At 39.9% G+C, this 20,611-nt stretch overlaps 1 protein-coding gene across 14 annotated transcripts in view; it reads left to right on the top strand.

Annotated features, from left to right (window-relative positions):
- Window positions 1-20,611, top strand: part of LOC5575778 (TLD domain-containing protein 2) — a 635,746-nt gene that overhangs the window by 396,579 nt on the left and 218,556 nt on the right. Inside the window, exon 1 of one of the 14 annotated variants that reach the window (XM_021850056.1) lies at window positions 8,173-8,885. The exons of the other annotated variants lie outside the window; for them this stretch is intronic. Within the exon in view, the coding sequence (XP_021705748.1) occupies window positions 8,779-8,885 (107 nt within the window). The 5' untranslated portion in view covers window positions 8,173-8,778. Of the gene's footprint in view, window positions 1-8,172; window positions 8,886-20,611 lie in introns of those variants that run through there. 14 annotated transcript variants of the gene reach the window in all.

Below are 20,611 nucleotides of genomic sequence, written 5' to 3'. Positions count from 1 at the left end.
CTCCGGCAACGAAAATACGCGCGAATCCGTCAGAAAAATCAATCGGATGACGCAAAACCGAACTGTCCTGCTTGGGCTTCACGAAGCACTACCCAGCAAGACGCTCCAAAACAGGGGAAAAAAATTCTCCGGCAACGAAAATACGCGCGAATCCGTCAGAAAAATCAATCGGACGACGCAAAACCGAACTGTCCTGCTTGGGCTTCACGAAGCACTACCCAGCAAGGCGCTCCAAAACAGGGAAAAAAAATCCAGCAACGAAAATACGCGCGAATCCGTCAGAAAAATCAATCGGACGACGCAAAACCGAACTGTCCTGCTTGGGCTTCACGAAGCACTACCCAGCAAGGCGCTCCAAAACAGGGGAAAAAATTCTCCGGCAACGAAAATACGCGCGAATCCGTCAGAAAAATCAATCGGACGACGCAAAACCGAACTGTCCTGCTTGGGCTTCACGAAGCACTACCCAGCAAGGCGCTCCAAAACAGGGGAAAAATTCTCCGGCAACGAAAATACGCGCGAATCCGTCAGAAAAATCAATCGGACGACGCAAAACCGAACTGTCCTGCTTGGGCTTCACGAAGCACTACCCAGCAAGACGCTCCAAAACAGGGGAAAAAAATTCTCCGGCAACGAAAATACGCGCGAATCCGTCAGAAAAATCAATCGGACGACGCAAAACCGAACTGTCCTGCTTGGGCTTCACGAAGCACTACCCAGCAAGACGCTCCAAAACAGGGGAAAAAAATTCTCCGGCAACGAAAATACGCGCGAATCCGTCAGAAAAATCAATCGGACGACGCAAAACCGAACTGTCCTGCTTGGGCTTCACGAAGCACTACCCAGCAAGGCGCTCCAAAACAGGGGAAAAAATTCTCCGGCAACGAAAATACGCGCGAATCCGTCAGCAAAATCAATCGGACGACGCAAAACCGAACTGTCCTGCTTGGGCTTCACGAAGCACTACCCAGCAAGACGCTCCAAAACAGGGGAAAAAAATTCTCCGGCAACGAAAATACGCGCGAATCCGTCAGAAAAATCAATCGGACGACGCAAAACCGAACTGTCCTGCTTGGGCTTCACGAAGCACTACCCAGCAAGACGCTCCAAAACAGGGGAAAAAAATTCTCCGGCAACGAAAATACGCGCGAATCCGTCAGAAAAATCAATCGGACGACGCAAAACCGAACTGTCCTGCTTGGGCTTCACGAAGCACTACCCAGCAAGACGCTCCAAAACAGGGGAAAAAAATTCTCCGGCAACGAAAATACGCGCGAATCCGTCAGAAAAATCAATCGGACGACGCAAAACCGAACTGTCCTGCTTGGGCTTCACGAAGCACTACCCAGCAAGGCGCTCCAAAACAGGGGAAAAAATTCTCCGGCAACGAAAATACGCGCGAATCCGTCAGAAAAATCAATCGGACGACGCAAAACCGAACTGTCCTGCTTGGGCTTCACGAAGCACTACCCAGCAAGACGCTCCAAAACAGGGGAAAAAAATTCTCCGGCAACGAAAATACGCGCGAATCCGTCAGAAAAATCAATCGGACGACGCAAAACCGAACTGTCCTGCTTGGGCTTCACGAAGCACTACCCAGCAAGGCGCTCCAAAACAGGGGAAAAAATTCTCCGGCAACGAAAATACGCGCGAATCCGTCAGAAAAATCAATCGGACGACGCAAAACCGAACTGTCCTGCTTGGGCTTCACGAAGCACTACCCAGCAAGACGCTCCAAAACAGGGGAAAAAAATTCTCCGGCAACGAAAATACGCGCGAATCCGTCAGAAAAATCAATCGGACGACGCAAAACCGAACTGTCCTGCTTGGGCTTCACGAAGCACTACCCAGCAAGACGCTCCAAAACAGGGGAAAAAAATTCTCCGGCAACGAAAATACGCGCGAATCCGTCAGAAAAATCAATCGGACGACGCAAAACCGAACTGTCCTGCTTGGGCTTCACGAAGCACTACCCAGCAAGGCGCTCCAAAACAGGGGAAAAAATTCTCCGGCAACGAAAATACGCGCGAATCCGTCAGAAAAATCAATCGGACGACGCAAAACCGAACTGTCCTGCTTGGGCTTCACGAAGCACTACCCAGCAAGACGCTCCAAAACAGGGGAAAAAAATTCTCCGGCAACGAAAATACGCGCGAATCCGTCAGCAAAATCAATCGGACGACGCAAAACCGAACTGTCCTGCTTGGGCTTCACGAAGCACTACCCAGCAAGGCGCTCCAAAACAGGGAAAAAAAAATCCAGCAACGAAAATACGCGCGAATCCGTCAGAAAAATCAATCGGACGACGCAAAACCGAACTGTCCTGCTTGGGCTTCACGAAGCACTACCCAGCAAGGCGCTCCAAAACAGGGGAAAAAATTCTCCGGCAACGAAAATACGCGCGAATCCGTCAGAAAAATCAATCGGATGACGCAAAACCGAACTGTCCTGCTTGGGCTTCACGAAGCACTACCCAGCAAGACGCTCCAAAACAGGGGAAAAAAATTCTCCGGCAACGAAAATACGCGCGAATCCGTCAGAAAAATCAATCGGACGACGCAAAACCGAACTGTCCTGCTTGGGCTTCACGAAGCACTACCCAGCAAGGCGCTCCAAAACAGGGAAAAAAAATCCAGCAACGAAAATACGCGCGAATCCGTCAGAAAAATCAATCGGACGACGCAAAACCGAACTGTCCTGCTTGGGCTTCACGAAGCACTACCCAGCAAGGCGCTCCAAAACAGGGGAAAAAATTCTCCGGCAACGAAAATACGCGCGAATCCGTCAGAAAAATCAATCGGACGACGCAAAACCGAACTGTCCTGCTTGGGCTTCACGAAGCACTACCCAGCAAGGCGCTCCAAAACAGGGGAAAAATTCTCCGGCAACGAAAATACGCGCGAATCCGTCAGAAAAATCAATCGGACGACGCAAAACCGAACTGTCCTGCTTGGGCTTCACGAAGCACTACCCAGCAAGACGCTCCAAAACAGGGGAAAAAAATTCTCCGGCAACGAAAATACGCGCGAATCCGTCAGAAAAATCAATCGGACGACGCAAAACCGAACTGTCCTGCTTGGGCTTCACGAAGCACTACCCAGCAAGACGCTCCAAAACAGGGGAAAAAAATTCTCCGGCAACGAAAATACGCGCGAATCCGTCAGAAAAATCAATCGGACGACGCAAAACCGAACTGTCCTGCTTGGGCTTCACGAAGCACTACCCAGCAAGGCGCTCCAAAACAGGGGAAAAAATTCTCCGGCAACGAAAATACGCGCGAATCCGTCAGCAAAATCAATCGGACGACGCAAAACCGAACTGTCCTGCTTGGGCTTCACGAAGCACTACCCAGCAAGACGCTCCAAAACAGGGGAAAAAAATTCTCCGGCAACGAAAATACGCGCGAATCCGTCAGAAAAATCAATCGGACGACGCAAAACCGAACTGTCCTGCTTGGGCTTCACGAAGCACTACCCAGCAAGACGCTCCAAAACAGGGGAAAAAAATTCTCCGGCAACGAAAATACGCGCGAATCCGTCAGAAAAATCAATCGGACGACGCAAAACCGAACTGTCCTGCTTGGGCTTCACGAAGCACTACCCAGCAAGACGCTCCAAAACAGGGGAAAAAAATTCTCCGGCAACGAAAATACGCGCGAATCCGTCAGAAAAATCAATCGGACGACGCAAAACCGAACTGTCCTGCTTGGGCTTCACGAAGCACTACCCAGCAAGGCGCTCCAAAACAGGGGAAAAAATTCTCCGGCAACGAAAATACGCGCGAATCCGTCAGAAAAATCAATCGGACGACGCAAAACCGAACTGTCCTGCTTGGGCTTCACGAAGCACTACCCAGCAAGACGCTCCAAAACAGGGGAAAAAAATTCTCCGGCAACGAAAATACGCGCGAATCCGTCAGAAAAATCAATCGGACGACGCAAAACCGAACTGTCCTGCTTGGGCTTCACGAAGCACTACCCAGCAAGGCGCTCCAAAACAGGGGAAAAAATTCTCCGGCAACGAAAATACGCGCGAATCCGTCAGAAAAATCAATCGGACGACGCAAAACCGAACTGTCCTGCTTGGGCTTCACGAAGCACTACCCAGCAAGACGCTCCAAAACAGGGGAAAAAAATTCTCCGGCAACGAAAATACGCGCGAATCCGTCAGAAAAATCAATCGGACGACGCAAAACCGAACTGTCCTGCTTGGGCTTCACGAAGCACTACCCAGCAAGACGCTCCAAAACAGGGGAAAAAAATTCTCCGGCAACGAAAATACGCGCGAATCCGTCAGAAAAATCAATCGGACGACGCAAAACCGAACTGTCCTGCTTGGGCTTCACGAAGCACTACCCAGCAAGGCGCTCCAAAACAGGGGAAAAAATTCTCCGGCAACGAAAATACGCGCGAATCCGTCAGAAAAATCAATCGGACGACGCAAAACCGAACTGTCCTGCTTGGGCTTCACGAAGCACTACCCAGCAAGACGCTCCAAAACAGGGGAAAAAAATTCTCCGGCAACGAAAATACGCGCGAATCCGTCAGCAAAATCAATCGGACGACGCAAAACCGAACTGTCCTGCTTGGGCTTCACGAAGCACTACCCAGCAAGGCGCTCCAAAACAGGGGAAAAAATTCTCCGGCAACGAAAATACGCGCGAATCCGTCAGCAAAATCAATCGGACGACGCAAAACCGAACTGTCCTGCTTGGGCTTCACGAAGCACTACCCAGCAAGACGCTCCAAAACAGGGGAAAAAAATTCTCCGGCAACGAAAATACGCGCGAATCCGTCAGAAAAATCAATCGGACGACGCAAAACCGAACTGTCCTGCTTGGGCTTCACGAAGCACTACCCAGCAAGACGCTCCAAAACAGGGGAAAAAAATTCTCCGGCAACGAAAATACGCGCGAATCCGTCAGAAAAATCAATCGGACGACGCAAAACCGAACTGTCCTGCTTGGGCTTCACGAAGCACTACCCAGCAAGACGCTCCAAAACAGGGGAAAAAAAATCTCCGGCAACGAAAATACGCGCGAATCCGTCAGAAAAATCAATCGGACGACGCAAAACCGAACTGTCCTGCTTGGGCTTCACGAAGCACTACCCAGCAAGACGCTCCAAAACAGGGGAAAAAAATTCTCCGGCAACGAAAATACGCGCGAATCCGTCAGAAAAATCAATCGGACGACGCAAAACCGAACTGTCCTGCTTGGGCTTCACGAAGCACTCTCATCAATAATTAAGGTAATTCGAACAAAATTTTATTGTGCGTGTCATCTCGTGAGTCGCCATAAGAAACCAAGCTGATCAATGACGTCACTATCCCAACGCCTTTCACTAACACATATCCATCGTCTCTTTTGTGTACCATCTTTCTGAGTTTCATTGAATTTGCTCGATTGGGACCAGGGCTGCCAGATGTACAGATTTCTTTGTATTACACAGATATTTTTATTCTGACACAGATTCAATTTGTATGGAACACAGATTTTCTTTCAACAATTTTTGTATGGACACAGATTTTTTTGTATGTGACACAGATTTTTAAACCTCGTGGATACAGATTTTCTATCAAATCATCTGGCAGCTCTGATTGGGACCATGTTTGACAGTTCAATTGGAACCTTTGGTTTCAGTATTCGCGCTCCTACAGTTGTGTTAGAATAATAGTAGTGAAAGCCGATTTTCATACAAAATGCTCAACTTCGGCATGCTGTAACTTTGTTTCTATATGAGCAATCGGCATGAAATTTCGGCAGTGAACTACAAATATACTCAATTTTATGAGCACAAGATTTGAAAATTTTCACACTACCGGCTTAAAAGTTAAGCACCAGGTAAAATCGCTCAAAATAATAATAGTTTTAATAATTTTGATATCTGCTGTATTTTGAGTTTTTAAATTTTTCTTTATTCATCGTTTCAACCATTTCCACCCAAATTACAAAATTGTTGCTGAACAAAAATTTACCAAAGAAAAACTACTATTATTTTGAGCGATTTCACCTAACTTAGCCGGTAGTGTGAAAATTTTCAAATCTTGTGCTAATAAAATTGAGTATATTTGTAGTTCATTGCCAAAATTTAATGTCGATTTCTCATATAGAAACAAAGTTACAACATGCCAAAGTTGAGCATTTTATATGAAAAGCGGCTTTCACTACTATTATTCTGAACACAACTGTAATTTGGCCATTCTCATAAGAAATCAATGTGATTGGCCATTTTAGGAACCAAAGTTAAATCTCTGGCCGGAACTGGTTTTGGTGGCCTATATTGACCAACGAGATTTTCAAAGCGACAAAATGGTTTTAGCTCAGATTCGATATTTTACATGCATAATATGGATTGGAAGCTTGCATTTGACATATTTGTAGTATAAATAAGGCTTTCCATATACTATTTATTGACATTCTCTCTTAGGCTGGCCAAAACTGTTGCTTTTATCCTATTGATTACGGAATTTATCGACAATTCCTTCCCTACTTCTCCTAACCATGATGAATCAGAATAAGAAGTAGAAAAATTGTTAAGATATGTGAACATATTTAATCCCAAGTTACGGTAAAGGTGAGCGTGACCGGTAATAGTGATATTCACGCTTTTGGTTTTCTGGTTCAAGATTAGATCCAAGCCTTCTCTCTGAAAGCAGAAGAAGATTATCAAAAAACAAACATGTTTATATCAAATCTGTGAAGTATACTAACTACGCTAACGTTAACGCTAAATATATTTAAAAAGAGCCACCTGGCGTGTCTGGTATTTGCCATAATTGTATGCCACGCATTACTAATGCAAGTTAAGCATCGATCAAATATCCAATCCATGCTTTGAATTGTCAAAAGAAGTGATTGATCATATATTTTTCTCTCATGAATCATGAATAATGGCCTCCTGCACCGCCGTCACCTTTAAAACTGAACATGAGTCACAGAGTTAGTCTATATTGGATGATATTGTAGATTCCCAACTGTACAGTACGGTAGCTCCTATGCTAATATTCAAATCACGTTGCTGAATTTAATTAGGAAGAAGCTTACCAGCGTTGCCATTTACGAATCAGAAGAAACCCCATTAGAATGGGGGGTTTATGTGTGATGGGCTTGTCTTATCTTTGATTCCTTGCTAATTGAAATGTCAGGAAAAATTCAAATCAGACTAATACCATTCAAATTGGTGTACAACTGATTCTGCAAACATCAAGCCCTTCCCATTCAGATGGATACATTTTTCACCGAACAAAAATATGCACAAACATCGCCTGCCACTCCATCCTAAGTAATCCGTCTCGAGTAGGTACCAGATGATTCCAGATGTACTCATGTTTCTGGTTCGATCCTCTTCGAAATGTTGAAATGTTCGATGCCCGTTCTTATCGATGATTTCTTATCGGGGGCTCAACTGCAGACTGACCAACCAACCGACCGTTGACAAATTGCGTTACGCTGCATTTTCACTACACACCTCGTCGAATCATCTGGGAATTGAACTCGTTCGTTAGGGTGTGGCTTATTTTTCAGATCTCAAAGCTCAAAGTTTATGTGCTTTTCTGATTTCAAATCACTTAAAATAACTCAAAGCCTGTGCCAAGAATATTCAGATTTAGAGGGGGCGTTAGCAACTTGAACGTGAAATTTTAAATTATAAAATATGACCTTAAGCAGTGTTGATAAACTCATCTGCTTCGAAAAACTCACGAATGAATTTTTTGATGCAAAATTAATTGTCCACTCTCATGCCATCAAAAATCAATCGATGATAAAACCCATCGGAAATTTATCAAAACCCAATGATTCTATTTATATTAAAAAAAAAGAAAACCTAAAGCCCTAAATCCAGTTTTGTTCTAAACGCTTAAGTTTATGCCAGAAACACATGTTCACTCAGTTTTTAAATGTTTTCCATTGATTTAAGTCCAAAAACATGATTTTCGGCTTTTGAGTGTTTTGAAAACATTCGAAAAATAAGCCGCACCCTAATGTTCATCCATCGCTTGGTCAGTCGCCGAGTGGTGATACAAGCGACGTTCGGACAGAAGATAATTCAATCACACCTGTCTGAATTGAATCCCGATTGGGACGAAGAAGACAATTCTTCTTTTGGGAGACAAACCTTACATTCGGTCATCAGTAGCAAAATTTGCTTCGAGCCAAACGCTTCGCTGTGAGTAATTCGTTCGAAGCTATTTGGAAGTTTATTAGGGTTATAATAAAAAAAAAAACATCATACTCAAAGGTTACACTCCTAAGCTACCTTGTTAGAAACGAAACGAAAACGAAGAAAACGCGTCTACCTACCGCAGCCATATGACGTGATTGGTATTTAGTTAATCCTTATGAAACAAGTAGGTCCTAAACTTGGTGGGATTTAAATTCGACCTCGATAACGGGAACAAAAAATAACGAAAATGGAAGTGATTCTGAGACGGAGCGTTTCCTGAAGAGCACCTGGTGACGGAAGAGTAAGAAGATATACGTACATTGGGCATTGTGTTTCGCTTGATTGGGTTAGCCGTTATCAGCGTGCTACTTGTTCATTTGCTTGCTAGATGAATAGTAATAAAGAAATCCGTCCCACGTCTCGCAGGGCTAAGTGACGGGAAGTGCTTGTATGAGTCAGTGAAAACAAAGTTCGAAGTGAGGAGAAGAAGAAGGAAATTACGACGAAGATCATCTTAATGGTTGTTTATGTCGCCGAGAAGAGGGCAAGTGGAGTGGCTATCGAGTGTTGTGAGTTTAAAGTAAGGTCAAAGTGAAGATTAACGTAAGAAGATCATGGATATGGATCAGCTGGAAGCACATGTTGAGGATGTTGTGCAGGGGAAACCAGAGAAGCAGAAGAAACTGAAGTCGCACTTATCCAAATTTAAAGAATACTATTGGTGAGAAAAAGTTTTACAAATATTATCTACGTGAATTTGTGAATGGAACCAACTCTCCCTTACTCGATATCGAGTTAGGAAACCATAGTAAAAGTTGATTTTTATGATTACCTTGAAGGCCCCTTGAAAGGCATTTGCACTGGTTCAATACCTTCCTAACTCGATGGTGTCCCTTCAATATCGAGTTCTGGAGAGTTGACTGTATTTCGTGATGCAAGGTCATTTATTATCAAAATAGTTAATTTATTGCCACTAATATCTGAGACGATCAAAGTGTTTGCTACTGAACGTTTCTCGATTACGTTTCGGACATATGAGGTGCACAGTGTTAGTGATTAACCCATTTAGCAGTGAGACAGAAAACGTATTTTTCATAACATTCAGATAGAGATATGTTTTTTTTCTACAAAGTTTAAACCGTGTCTTTACTGATTTTGAATATCATACTTTTTGAGATTTTGCATACCATTTTGTTCATATCGACATTTATATAGGTATACGGATTGCAGGTCCTGGCTACGTAAAATTAATATGCAATTTTATCAATTTATGACGCAAATGGCTTCTACATCCAAATCGCTAGTTTTCTTCTATATTTCGTGATCCTGATTAGGCAGAAGTTATCTATGGCATAGTCCTGGGTAAAGTTATTCGACATTGCGATCTACAGTTATTAGGTAGCGATCAAACAGATTCAACATTCGTTTACTAGGTGGAACACGGGTAAAAATTGAAACCTATAATCATGTGTCTTGAAATTCATTAATTGGTCTTCAAGGTCTTGGCATCATGGTCGAAAGTCATAGTTTTGGGGGAAGCATCTTGGCGCAGCTGGTGGCACTTTCGCTTTACAGGCGGATGGTCATTGGCTTGATGCTCAACCAGGGTGGCGCTTAAAACACAGGACTTCAGTATTTCAAGACCTTGATTAACTAGTAATCAAAGAGGTATTTTTGGAAAATCTGTTATGAAAAATTTTGTAAAAGTGGACTTGTGGTATGTGAAGGTCGTTCACAAGAAGATCGATTAACAAGAAGCATACACTGGAATACATCAACTGATGAATAGCATCAATAAAATTTCATTAAATTTTGTATCTTCAGATCATGATGAGATGCAAGGTTTTTTTTCGGCCAAGCTATCCAGAATCAAGAATAACTAGCTGGAGATAACATTTATTCAAGTAAGCTGATACATTTTGATTCAGTTTGTGCATGACATGATAGAAATTGGCCTTTTTCTGGAAACGCCATTCTTTAAGAAGAACAGTATCCGTTTTATCACAGGAGCACCATCGGACATTGTCTAATACCCAACTTTCTTAATAACTTTTTCGAATGTTAACCAAAATCTCGTTATATGGTATATCAAAAATTTCTCATAACTAATGCCGCATATCGTAAGTATTTTCAATCATCTTTAAGAGCGAGGCACTAATATTTTTTTAAATTTTCTATGAGTTCCAAACAAGAATATCGGAGATGATTTTTCGACTTAATCAGGATTTGGAGATAAAAAAAGGTTCAAAATTTGTAATGATCAGTAATATCATAGAGGACGAATTTAGAGTCTTTGAGTGGTCAAATGAAAGCTCTTTGAACTGATTTTGAATTACGAATGTCACTTTCACATCACTTCTATCATAACACAGCGTAACAAAAATGACATTTTTGTGTGTCTCAAAAATCAAATTATGTGTCTCTAGTAGATTTGGGATTGCTGTATCTGATGCCGTTCTTAGAAATGTACCAGCACGTCACAATTTTTAGCTACAGGTCACCAAAGTTGTATGGATCATTGGTTTCATTGATATTCACATAAAATTTGAACAATGATTTAAAATATTGTGATCTAATCTACCAAGCATGCAAAATAGGACTATGACTTTCATTTTAGATATAATTTGATTGAAATTGCACGATTTAATTGAGGTTAAATCGATTTTTTCAACATGCTTGCAGTCTCCATACGAAATTCTTCGTTTCTCTTATATGGCAAAATACAATACTTTTGTAAACCAATAAAAAATAACTATTATGTAGTATGAACTTTGTTGATAAGTATTGTTATTGTTAGTATTGTTGAAGTTTCAGTTCTGAGGCAAATTAAGTAAATAAATTGTCATACAAGCTGGAAGTTGGCTGAAAAAGTTAAATTTAGCATTTTCAACAGCCAATATCTCAAAAACTGGACGTGCTATGATATTTCTGTAAATGGCAATGGATTCAGCAACCCTTAATTAAGTAAATAGCGGCATTTTGGTGCTTGAGACAAAATCGTGTTCCGCAGTGTAATTTGTGATCAAATCCATTAGTATCCAAGTGTGTATCTCGTTGTATCTGAGAACATTAGTAAATCAACATCCAAACCATCACTGCTGGGATTCAGAGCAATCTTCGTTAAACATAATTTTCATTTACTCACAACAGATCCGCATTTACAGGGGATCGAAGGGGCCATGTCCCCCGGGCCCCTACATTTCAATTGCCCCCACAAATTTTGACAAACATATTTACAGTTAAACTTTTTCGAACAATTAGAATCAATTCAATAGTATCTACATGCTTATAAGAATTGCATTGTATGTTTTGAAAGATTCATTTCTTTCGAAATTTGTGCAAATCAATTCTATTAAAATTGCTTCAACAAAATATTATACCATTTAGAATGGGATTTTTTTTTACTTCGCGAGAAATAAGAAGATTGGTAAAGATTCAAAAAACATTTGGATAAACAAGTAGAGTGCCATCCAATCGCTTAAACTCCTAACGATTTTCTAAAGTGACTTTAGTTATCTCAACGAGTTTTAAGACTAGGTTCGAATACAAATTAAATATCTGCACATCAAGTAATTGGACTAAATTATTTAAGATTTTTTTCGAAAATAACTCTATCGACACATTGCAGAGCTGCCCAGTAAACACATGGTCGTATATCATAGGATATAAGAGTACAAATGTGGAGGCGACATACGGACATTTTGCATGAAGCCTTATGGCGCATGTACGTATATCGCCTCCACTTTTGTACTCTTATGCGCTATCGTATACCAGTTTGTGTTCACTGGGTGGTAGTATTTAAGTGCCTTAAATATAGGAACTTTAGAGACCTCTTCAGAGCTTGAAAAAAGAGACCAGACAGGAACCAAAAAAAAAAAACGAAAACAGTGAGCAAATGAACAAAATGTCACTTAAAAGGAACCAGCAGATCAGAACTTGATTATTTATTAAAAAATCAGCACAGACACTTTTATTTTTGAGTTATTTCTTGTGACATTACGATAGTATTACTGCATGTGTTTTCTATGATTTTCTTTAGGAATTTCGTGAGGATTTCCCAAAAATTCAGAGATCATTCCGAAGATTTATCCTGAAGTTCATTCAGGGATGATTTTCTCTGGAATTTTTCCAAGAGTTTTGTTTCAGATATTTCAATAATATAACCTGGATTTTATCAAGGATAGCCATAGAAATAACCTAAGAGATTTCATGATGAATTTGTCTCCAAAGATTCTTCAAGATATTTTGCAAGGATGTCTAAGTCTCCTAGGCATTTATTCGGTGATTCTTCCATCGATTTCCTTAGTATATTCTACAAGATTCACGTTTAGAATATATTAAAAAAAAAAACTTTGTTAGATCTCTTAGAGTAACAACAGTAGAATTCGGTTGAGGAACCAAAAAAAATATGTATTCGGAAGATTTCCTAGTACAGTGTTTGGAAAAAATCGGGATATCCCTGAGATATTACTGAGAGTATCGTTGGAGAGCTCAAGGATTTCCTGGAGAAAATCCTATAAGCAGCCTTTGGAAAATCGCTGCAAGGATTTCTTGGAGAATTTGTTGTAGAATCTCTGCAACAACTTCTAGAGATATCCCTGTATCAGTCCCTGAAAATATTTCAGATGAAATCTCTGGACAAATTACTAGAAGATTTCTTGAAGTTTTTCCTTGAGACATATGAGCGTTAAAGTCTTTGAATTTTTCTCAGGAGCCTGTAGAATTTTGCTTCAGAAGACATTGTAATCAGAATAAGGAAAAAAAATATTTTTATTAAAATAGAAACCTTGCATTAAAAGTGGAGATTTTTTAAAGGCTTGCATTAGCCCCTCTACAAGCAGCTTCATTTTTTTATCAATTTCTCAAAAAAACTCCTCCATATTCAGAACTGCTTCGATATTGATCAGCTTAGCTTAGACTGACTACACATATCAATGGTTGCTATTCCGTGATTGACCGAAGTCAGTGAAAATGCACAAAGAATCAACTAGAAGTTCGGCTGGGATTGGCCATAATCTTCTTCAGTGTGCATAATTCAGTGCCTCTATTTATACATGGTCAATAATGGCGCCGGCCACGTCCTTGCAGTCAGGTGGGATTGGGGGAAGGAATGTTAGTGTGTAACCTTTGCTATTTGGAGACCGTGTTTGCCTCTGCATCTCCACAAAGGTTACTGGGAGGGATGTTTGTTGGATCGTTGGGTCACAGGATTCATTTTGATAAGCGATTAGACCGTAATAAATAATTATTTGTGAGATATAAATATGCTTATATGTAAATATAATATTTTCATTTGATATGAACAATATCTATGTAGAGAAAAATTATACCGACACTTGAGGTGGCGAACCTTTCAAAGTTTGTTGAATAAAGTGAACCTTTCGGAAGTCTACACTTGAAGTGTCGAACCATTCAAAGTTTTTTTTAATTATAAAATAAAGGTAAAAAGAAGGTGTTTTAAATAAAAAAAATTAGACATAAATAATTTATGAATCAGAGTTTAAGTCGACACTCACAGTGACGAACCTTTCATAGATTGTTGAAAAATCAAATTTACGTCTCACCGTTGTAACGATTAAAGGTGCAGTCATAAATATTTTATAGATTAGAAACAGTAGCATGAAACGAGCTCACCAATTGATCCGTCATCCTTGAGCAGCAACACTCCTCTTTCAGCTTCACTCGTTTAAAACTACAAATGAACTTTAACACTTCACTTTTTGCAAAAAAAAAAATAAAATACTAAAATCACTAAGGTGAGCAAATACCTTTAAACTAGCACTCGACACTGAAGAAGTCTGTAAGTCGCAGACGAAATAGGCCTATCTGTCAAGATAAGCAACACATATTAGAGTTTAAAGGTATTTGCTCATCTTAGTGATTTTAGTATTTTTTTTTTTTTTTTTGCAAAAAGTGAAGTGTTAAAGTTCATTTGTAGTTTTAAACATACTCTAATAATCCCTCCCAAAGTTTAATATAAAAAAGTGTAGTTCACTCGTTTGCTCGGCTATATAAAAGCACTCAGAGAAAATAGGCGCGCGACCCGTGAGGGAAAACAACTGACGACTGCTCGGGCTTTCATGACGCACTGTCCAGGAGCGAGCGTCAAGGTCGAAGGATCAAACACAACTAACGGATCACGCCACTTTTTCACTCTCACTCGACCGACGCGCGACATGTTTGATCCTGCCCTCATCATCGGCCCCGCAGGAGCAAGCGTCAAGGTCGGAAGATCAAACACAACTCGCAATGGTCACCTGGTTTTGAAAATATATCGATGTTTGTTGGGGGACCGACTTTCCCTGTTTACAATTTGTTTGACCACCATTCTGTTTTTAGTCAATTTATCAACAAAATGAAGTATGAGATACACAATGTTATGCGATAAGGAGCTTCCATGAAAAAATCATACAAATCGGTTGAGTTGTCTCCAGGAAATCTTAATATTATAATATGTTGTTTTTTGAAGTTTTCAAGATCCTCCTACGGCCACAGTACTACCACAAACATAATTGCCTATATCTCAAAAACATTTGTACCAAATCGCTTAATTTTTTCATAGCAGACTCTTATCAAAGTATTGTTTTGAAAAGTGAATAATGGAGCACGAGAAAAAAATCTGTAGTCTATTATTAATTAATCCTTCAAGGAATTCCGGAATATCTCCGAATACAGACAGCCAATGATAAAAATCGACACATATTCTAAAAGTAGAAGAGTTTTTTGAGAACTCGATAAAAATTGGTGCGAAAATATTGCAAAACAGAAAAGTTGTTGTTAAAAATGATGCTGCTATGCTACATAGAGACCAAATTTCTTGAAAAAAACTGCTTTCAGCCGTACTCCAATATCTTCAACACAAAACTATTATGTAAATCTGTATGATCAACATCTTCATCATTAAAACATGAATATAATAAGCATAATTTGAGTTAAGGTTCCGAAAAAATAAAATCATCAAAAAAAAAACTTTGTTATTGACGTTGAAGTCTCAAAGTCCATTGAATTTTACCTGTGAACATATAAAATCAACAAGAATGCATACCATATTAAAGAAAACATTAGTTACAATAATATAAATTTGCAATTGCTCCACGCACATAGGGGATTTAAAGAATTTTTGAGTGTTATGAAAAGGATGACTTCCGATAGTGTAACCCTTATCAAGAACATTTGAAATATCTAGTCTATTCTAAAGTTTCAAAATGTTTTTTTTTCTGCGAAAAGGGCTCCCAAATTAGGGCAATTCAAATTTGAAAAATGTTTTAAAATCTAATCTCCCATATGCTTCTTACCCTCCTTACCAAAAAAATAGTGTTCTGTGAAATTTCCAGCTTTCTAGGTGGTCATTTAGAGGTAGCCCAAAGACAAAGTAGGTTTATATGGAAATTACTATGGAGAAATTTTGAGAAATGTTCCAAACACGCTAGTACTGGAATGTGAGTAGAAACTTATCATCCCATATTGAAAACTCATTCTTCAAACCTTAATGAAGGATGTTGCTGAAGAAACAAATCTCTTTTGAGCTAATTTTGTCTGGGATTTTTATACATGTTTGCAGGGCTTCAATTCCATATTAAGCTAAAAAACAGCAAACAAACTCATGAATATCTCTTCTGCTATCCGTCGGATTAAATTTACTCTTTTTAGCAAATCTCTTCATTATGGTTTGAGGAAAGAGTTTTTACTATGGGACAATAAGTTTGTATCTACATTACAGTACTAGCGTGTTTTGAACATTTCCCAAAACTTCTCCATAGTAATTTCTATATAAACCTACATTGTCTTTGGGCCACCTTTAAATCACCACCTAGAAAGCTGAAAATTTCACAGAACACTATTTTTATGCTAAGGATGGTAAGGAACATATGGGAGATTGGATTCTTAAACCGTTTTAAATTTTGAATCACCCTACTCCCACATATAAATCCGGCCCTGATTCACAAGCTCAGAAACATCGAGCTACTCGCCAGGTTACCAACGACTTTTATTAGTTTAACTTCATATAACCCTAAAAAGCCTGGGACGTACCTTCAATAAAAGCCCTGTCCCAATTTTAGTAAAAAACCGCCAAAGTTAAGGCCAGAAACATGTGTTTACTGAATTTTCAAATGATTTCAATTTTTTTTTCTATTTCTTTATTAGTAAAGGATTTCCATTGATACCTACATTGATACCTTGATGGCTACAGCGTAGCGTCACACCATTGCCGGGTATATTGTAGACCTCGATCTTCGTCGATCTTGGGCTAAACTTCTCCAGTTGCCCCGAACGGAAGAATCAATGTTTTATACATGGCGAATTTTGTTTCCGTTTGCGGGAAACGTCGTTGTCACATGTTGTAAGGTAAACAAATCCTTCAACAACTTCAAACACATCCCCATCAAACACTACCTCAGAACCTACTCCACCATGTCTGACTCTATTTATACCTGCAACCATGTACTTCGTTTTGGTAGAATTAATGGTCAGGCCTATCCTCGCTGACTCCCTCTTCAGAGGCACGAAAACCTCTTCCACTGACATGCGATCGATTCCAATTAGGTCTTTATCGTCCGCAAAGCCAAGGAGCATGTACAACCTTGTGATAATAGTGCCATTTCTGATTAGTTTCGCCGGAAAACCGTGTTCAGACATTATCTGCCAAACCAGTTTTTTATCACTGAGTCTACGAGTTATACTCCCGAAATTTGTCTAGGATCATTTGCAAGCTAAACATCTGGTCCGTTGTCGAACGGCCCTCACGAAAACCAGCTTGGTATTCACCGACGAAGAACTCTTCGAGCGTTCTCAGTCTGTTAAACAGGATGCGCGACAGAATTTTGTACGCCGAATTCAGCAGGGTAATTCCTCTGTAATTGGCACACTCCAGTCTGTGCCCTTTCTTGTAGATAGGGCGGATGAGGCCATCCAACAAGCCAGTGGGTAATACTTCGTCCTCCCATACCTTCAGAAGTACTCGGTGGATCGACTGGTAAAGCTGCTCGCTTCCGTGCTTGAGAAGCTCGACCGGGATCTCGTCCTTCCCAGCAGCCTTACAGTTCTTTAGCTCGCTGATAGTCTTTTTAACCTCTCCTATGGTCGGTGGGTCCACAGCTTGATCGTCATCATCTATGTTCATTCCGTTCCTCGCTTCATTTCCATTTTCACCGTTCAACAATTGCTGAAAGTGCTCCTTCCACCTGGCAGCCACCACCGTTTTATTGATTAGCAAATTCCCTTCTCGATCATTGCACATGGCGGGCACTGGTACGGTATCGTGCCGCGCACCATTGACCGTTGCATAGAATCTTCGCATATCATTCCAGTTCATGCTTTCTGGAGCTTCAGCTACCACACTTTCTTAGTGCTGCCTTTTCTTTCTGCGGCTCTCGCTGCTTTGTACCGCTCTCTGTTCTGTAGGGTACCGGCCACAAGCATACGGCTTCTTGCGATATTGTCTGGCACTCTTCATCGAACCAGTCGTTTCGTCTTCGTCGTTGGCCAGTGCCAATCACTTCCCGCGCCGTTGTTGTCACAGCTTCGTGGATAGGGTCCCACAGGCTGTTGACGTCTCCAGCAACGTTGATTCTTCCCAATTGCAAGTCTAGTTGCTGACGGTACTGTGGAGCTACCCCATCAGTCGACAAGCGTTGTATATTGAAGCGCAGCGTTCTGTCTGTTGTGGAACTCGTGACGCTGGATCACCGCGCCCGAATTTTAGCTACAACGAGATAATAATCCGAATCGATATTAGGGTCTCGGAAGGTCCTTAAATCCATGGCATCTGAAGTGTTGGCGATGGGGTCCACCGCTCGGAATTCACGTTCTCCGGTTCTCAACCAGCGTATTTCCTGGATAGCTGCTACGTTCACGCCGATATTCCGCAGTTCACAAGCCAGGAGCCCAATGCGCGCGGGTGCATTCAAAGTTCTCACGTTCCAGCTGTAGCTGTAGCTCTGGTTCTCAATAGTTTCAAGTTCTTTCGGACATGCTACTATGGTGAGCCGTCATGCGCTAGCGGTGTTAATCCACATAGCATTTAGAAACCCATCATAACGGGATAAAACAAAAGTGCCGTAAATAGAATATATTACCAGTTTGTTTAGTTACGAAAATACCGCCCGAGTTCTCAAATTATTCAGATAGTAATGGTCACAAAAACCAATGTAAACGGTTTAATGTTATGCTTCCAAGGATATACATGATAAATAAAAATTTGCTTAGGAAAGAAAATTTGATACTTTTTTAGCATTCACACCAAATCAATAACTGCAGAGATAGAAAATTGATTCTTGAATATCTACAGAACATTACGTTCCTTATGACCACATTATGAGAGTCATATAATTTCATGAACAACAAATACATCCATTTCACAAAACAAAATAACTGTGTAGAAACATCGTAACAGAAAGTTATTACAACAATCATCAAAACATCATTATAGTGGAATCATAAAAGTGGCGTCATAAAAGATGTCGGTTTAAAGAGCTTAGCCTGTAATTCAAACTATAAACACCATAATCGTTGATGTCGTAGTAATTCTAATGAATCTGTACAGATCACAGTGAAACTGTTGATCACATATACTTAACGAACTTTATTCTTATTCTTCTTGGCATTGCGTTCTCACTAGGACAGAGCCTGCTTCTCTGCTAAGTGTTCAATTAGCACTTCTGCAGTTATTAACTGAGAGCTTTCTTTGCCAAAGTTGCCATTTCAGCATTCGTATATCGTGTGGTAGGTACGATGATACTCTGTGTCCAGGGAAGTCAGGAAAATTTCCATTACGAAGAGATCCTGAATCAACCAGGAATCGAACCCATCGAAGACACCTTCAGCATGACTTTGCTTTGTAGCCGCGGACTATAACCACTCGGCTAAAATTGGCTTCAACGAACTTTATTATTTTGCTTTATTTATTGCACAGTTTACCGTATTAATTTTACCGTATTAAATTTTAGACTTGTTGATTGTTCCGTTGTCTACAAGATTATGTTTATTTAGAATCATTTTTACTTACAAGAAGTCTTACAATCATTGAATTGCTTATGTTCTAAAAGTGTTCTAAAAGAGGCGGTACTTGGAGTTAACTTTTGGTATGTAAATATAAGCCAATCAGAATTTAACGCTATGCATTATAAGCGAAAAGAAATATAACCATTGGCCTCTTGCATCGTGAGAACGATGCACTTGGCGTAGGCAAGGAGATCGAATTACGCTATTGCATATATCGATTGTCTGGAATGATCGTTGGCGTCAGAGTGTAGTGACAATGACATGGGTCATTGCCTGAGTTGTAATTTGGAAAAGGTTGGCAATAATTTGGTTTGAATGTTAGCATGATATGAATGCTTGGGAATTGTGAAGTAAGGTTTTTATGATCGTGGGAAGGTTCAGCATTTCAGTTGATGTGAAATTTAGTTTTACTGTTTTATGCTTTTCACACTCTTAAGGATTTGTGAGAGCTAGGAAACGTTCTGTAATTTGATATTCTTTATGAACATCGGAACATGAACATGTTCTAATGCTTGAGATGAATTATTTATGTTTTTTGAATATTAACTTTGTAATGCAAGTCTATCATGCTACACCTCCACCCTTCGGGAGAGTAATGTATCGAAGAAAAATTACTCGTGTATAGCTATGCTCCAAATACCGTTTACATAAAAAAATATACTTATTTGATCCTATCGAATTTCAAGCTTCTTAGTGTTATACTAAGAAATTTTACCTACCCCATTTGATTGTCATTTTTTTTTTGTGTTTTATTCCCTTTTTTATGGGTGTTAGGCTCGGTGGATCTCTTTTGTATTAAAATTTATTGTTAGTTATCGATACAATAATTAAATCAAAACTTTGTGTTTTTTTTTTTTTTTTATTTTTATGCTTTAATAAGTCGATTTTTGTGAACTGTAATATTCTCATTATTTTGTGTCAAATAGTGATTAATTTTACAATTTGGGTCATTGATTTCGACTATTTTATAAGGTCCTGAATAAAATGAATCAAGTTTTTTCTGTTTTCTACGGTTAAATATACTAAATCTCCAATATTTAGATTTATTGGGTTGATATTTTGATTTGCTTGATTTGTTCGTATTAATTTTTGATCAATTAATTTTCTTTTAGCGATTTCATTTGATTTCTGAATTTTAAATTTAAGTTCATGATAATAGTCCTCGTAATTATAAAGTGGTTCTATGCCTTTTTCGTATATTTCGTTGGGTAGTTGAGCTTTTCTGCCAAAAACTAATTCAAATGGTGTAAATTGATGATCTGAATGTGGAGTGGTGTTATAGGAAAAACTGTAAAATTTTAACCAATCATCCCAATCTGTATGGTGTTCATTTGTAAAAGATCTCAGATATTCATTCAAACATCTGTGATTTCTCTCTAATGAACCAATAGTTTGGGGATGATAAGCCGTTGAAAAGTTTTGTTTAATTTCCAAAATTTTGCAAAT

This window comes from Aedes aegypti, chromosome 3 (genome assembly GCF_002204515.2).
Source record: "Aedes aegypti strain LVP_AGWG chromosome 3, AaegL5.0 Primary Assembly, whole genome shotgun sequence".
Lineage (NCBI taxonomy): Eukaryota > Metazoa > Arthropoda > Insecta > Diptera > Culicidae > Aedes > Aedes aegypti.
The sequence above is the reverse complement of the archived record's forward strand: the minus strand, read 5'-3'. Positions and strand labels throughout refer to the sequence as shown.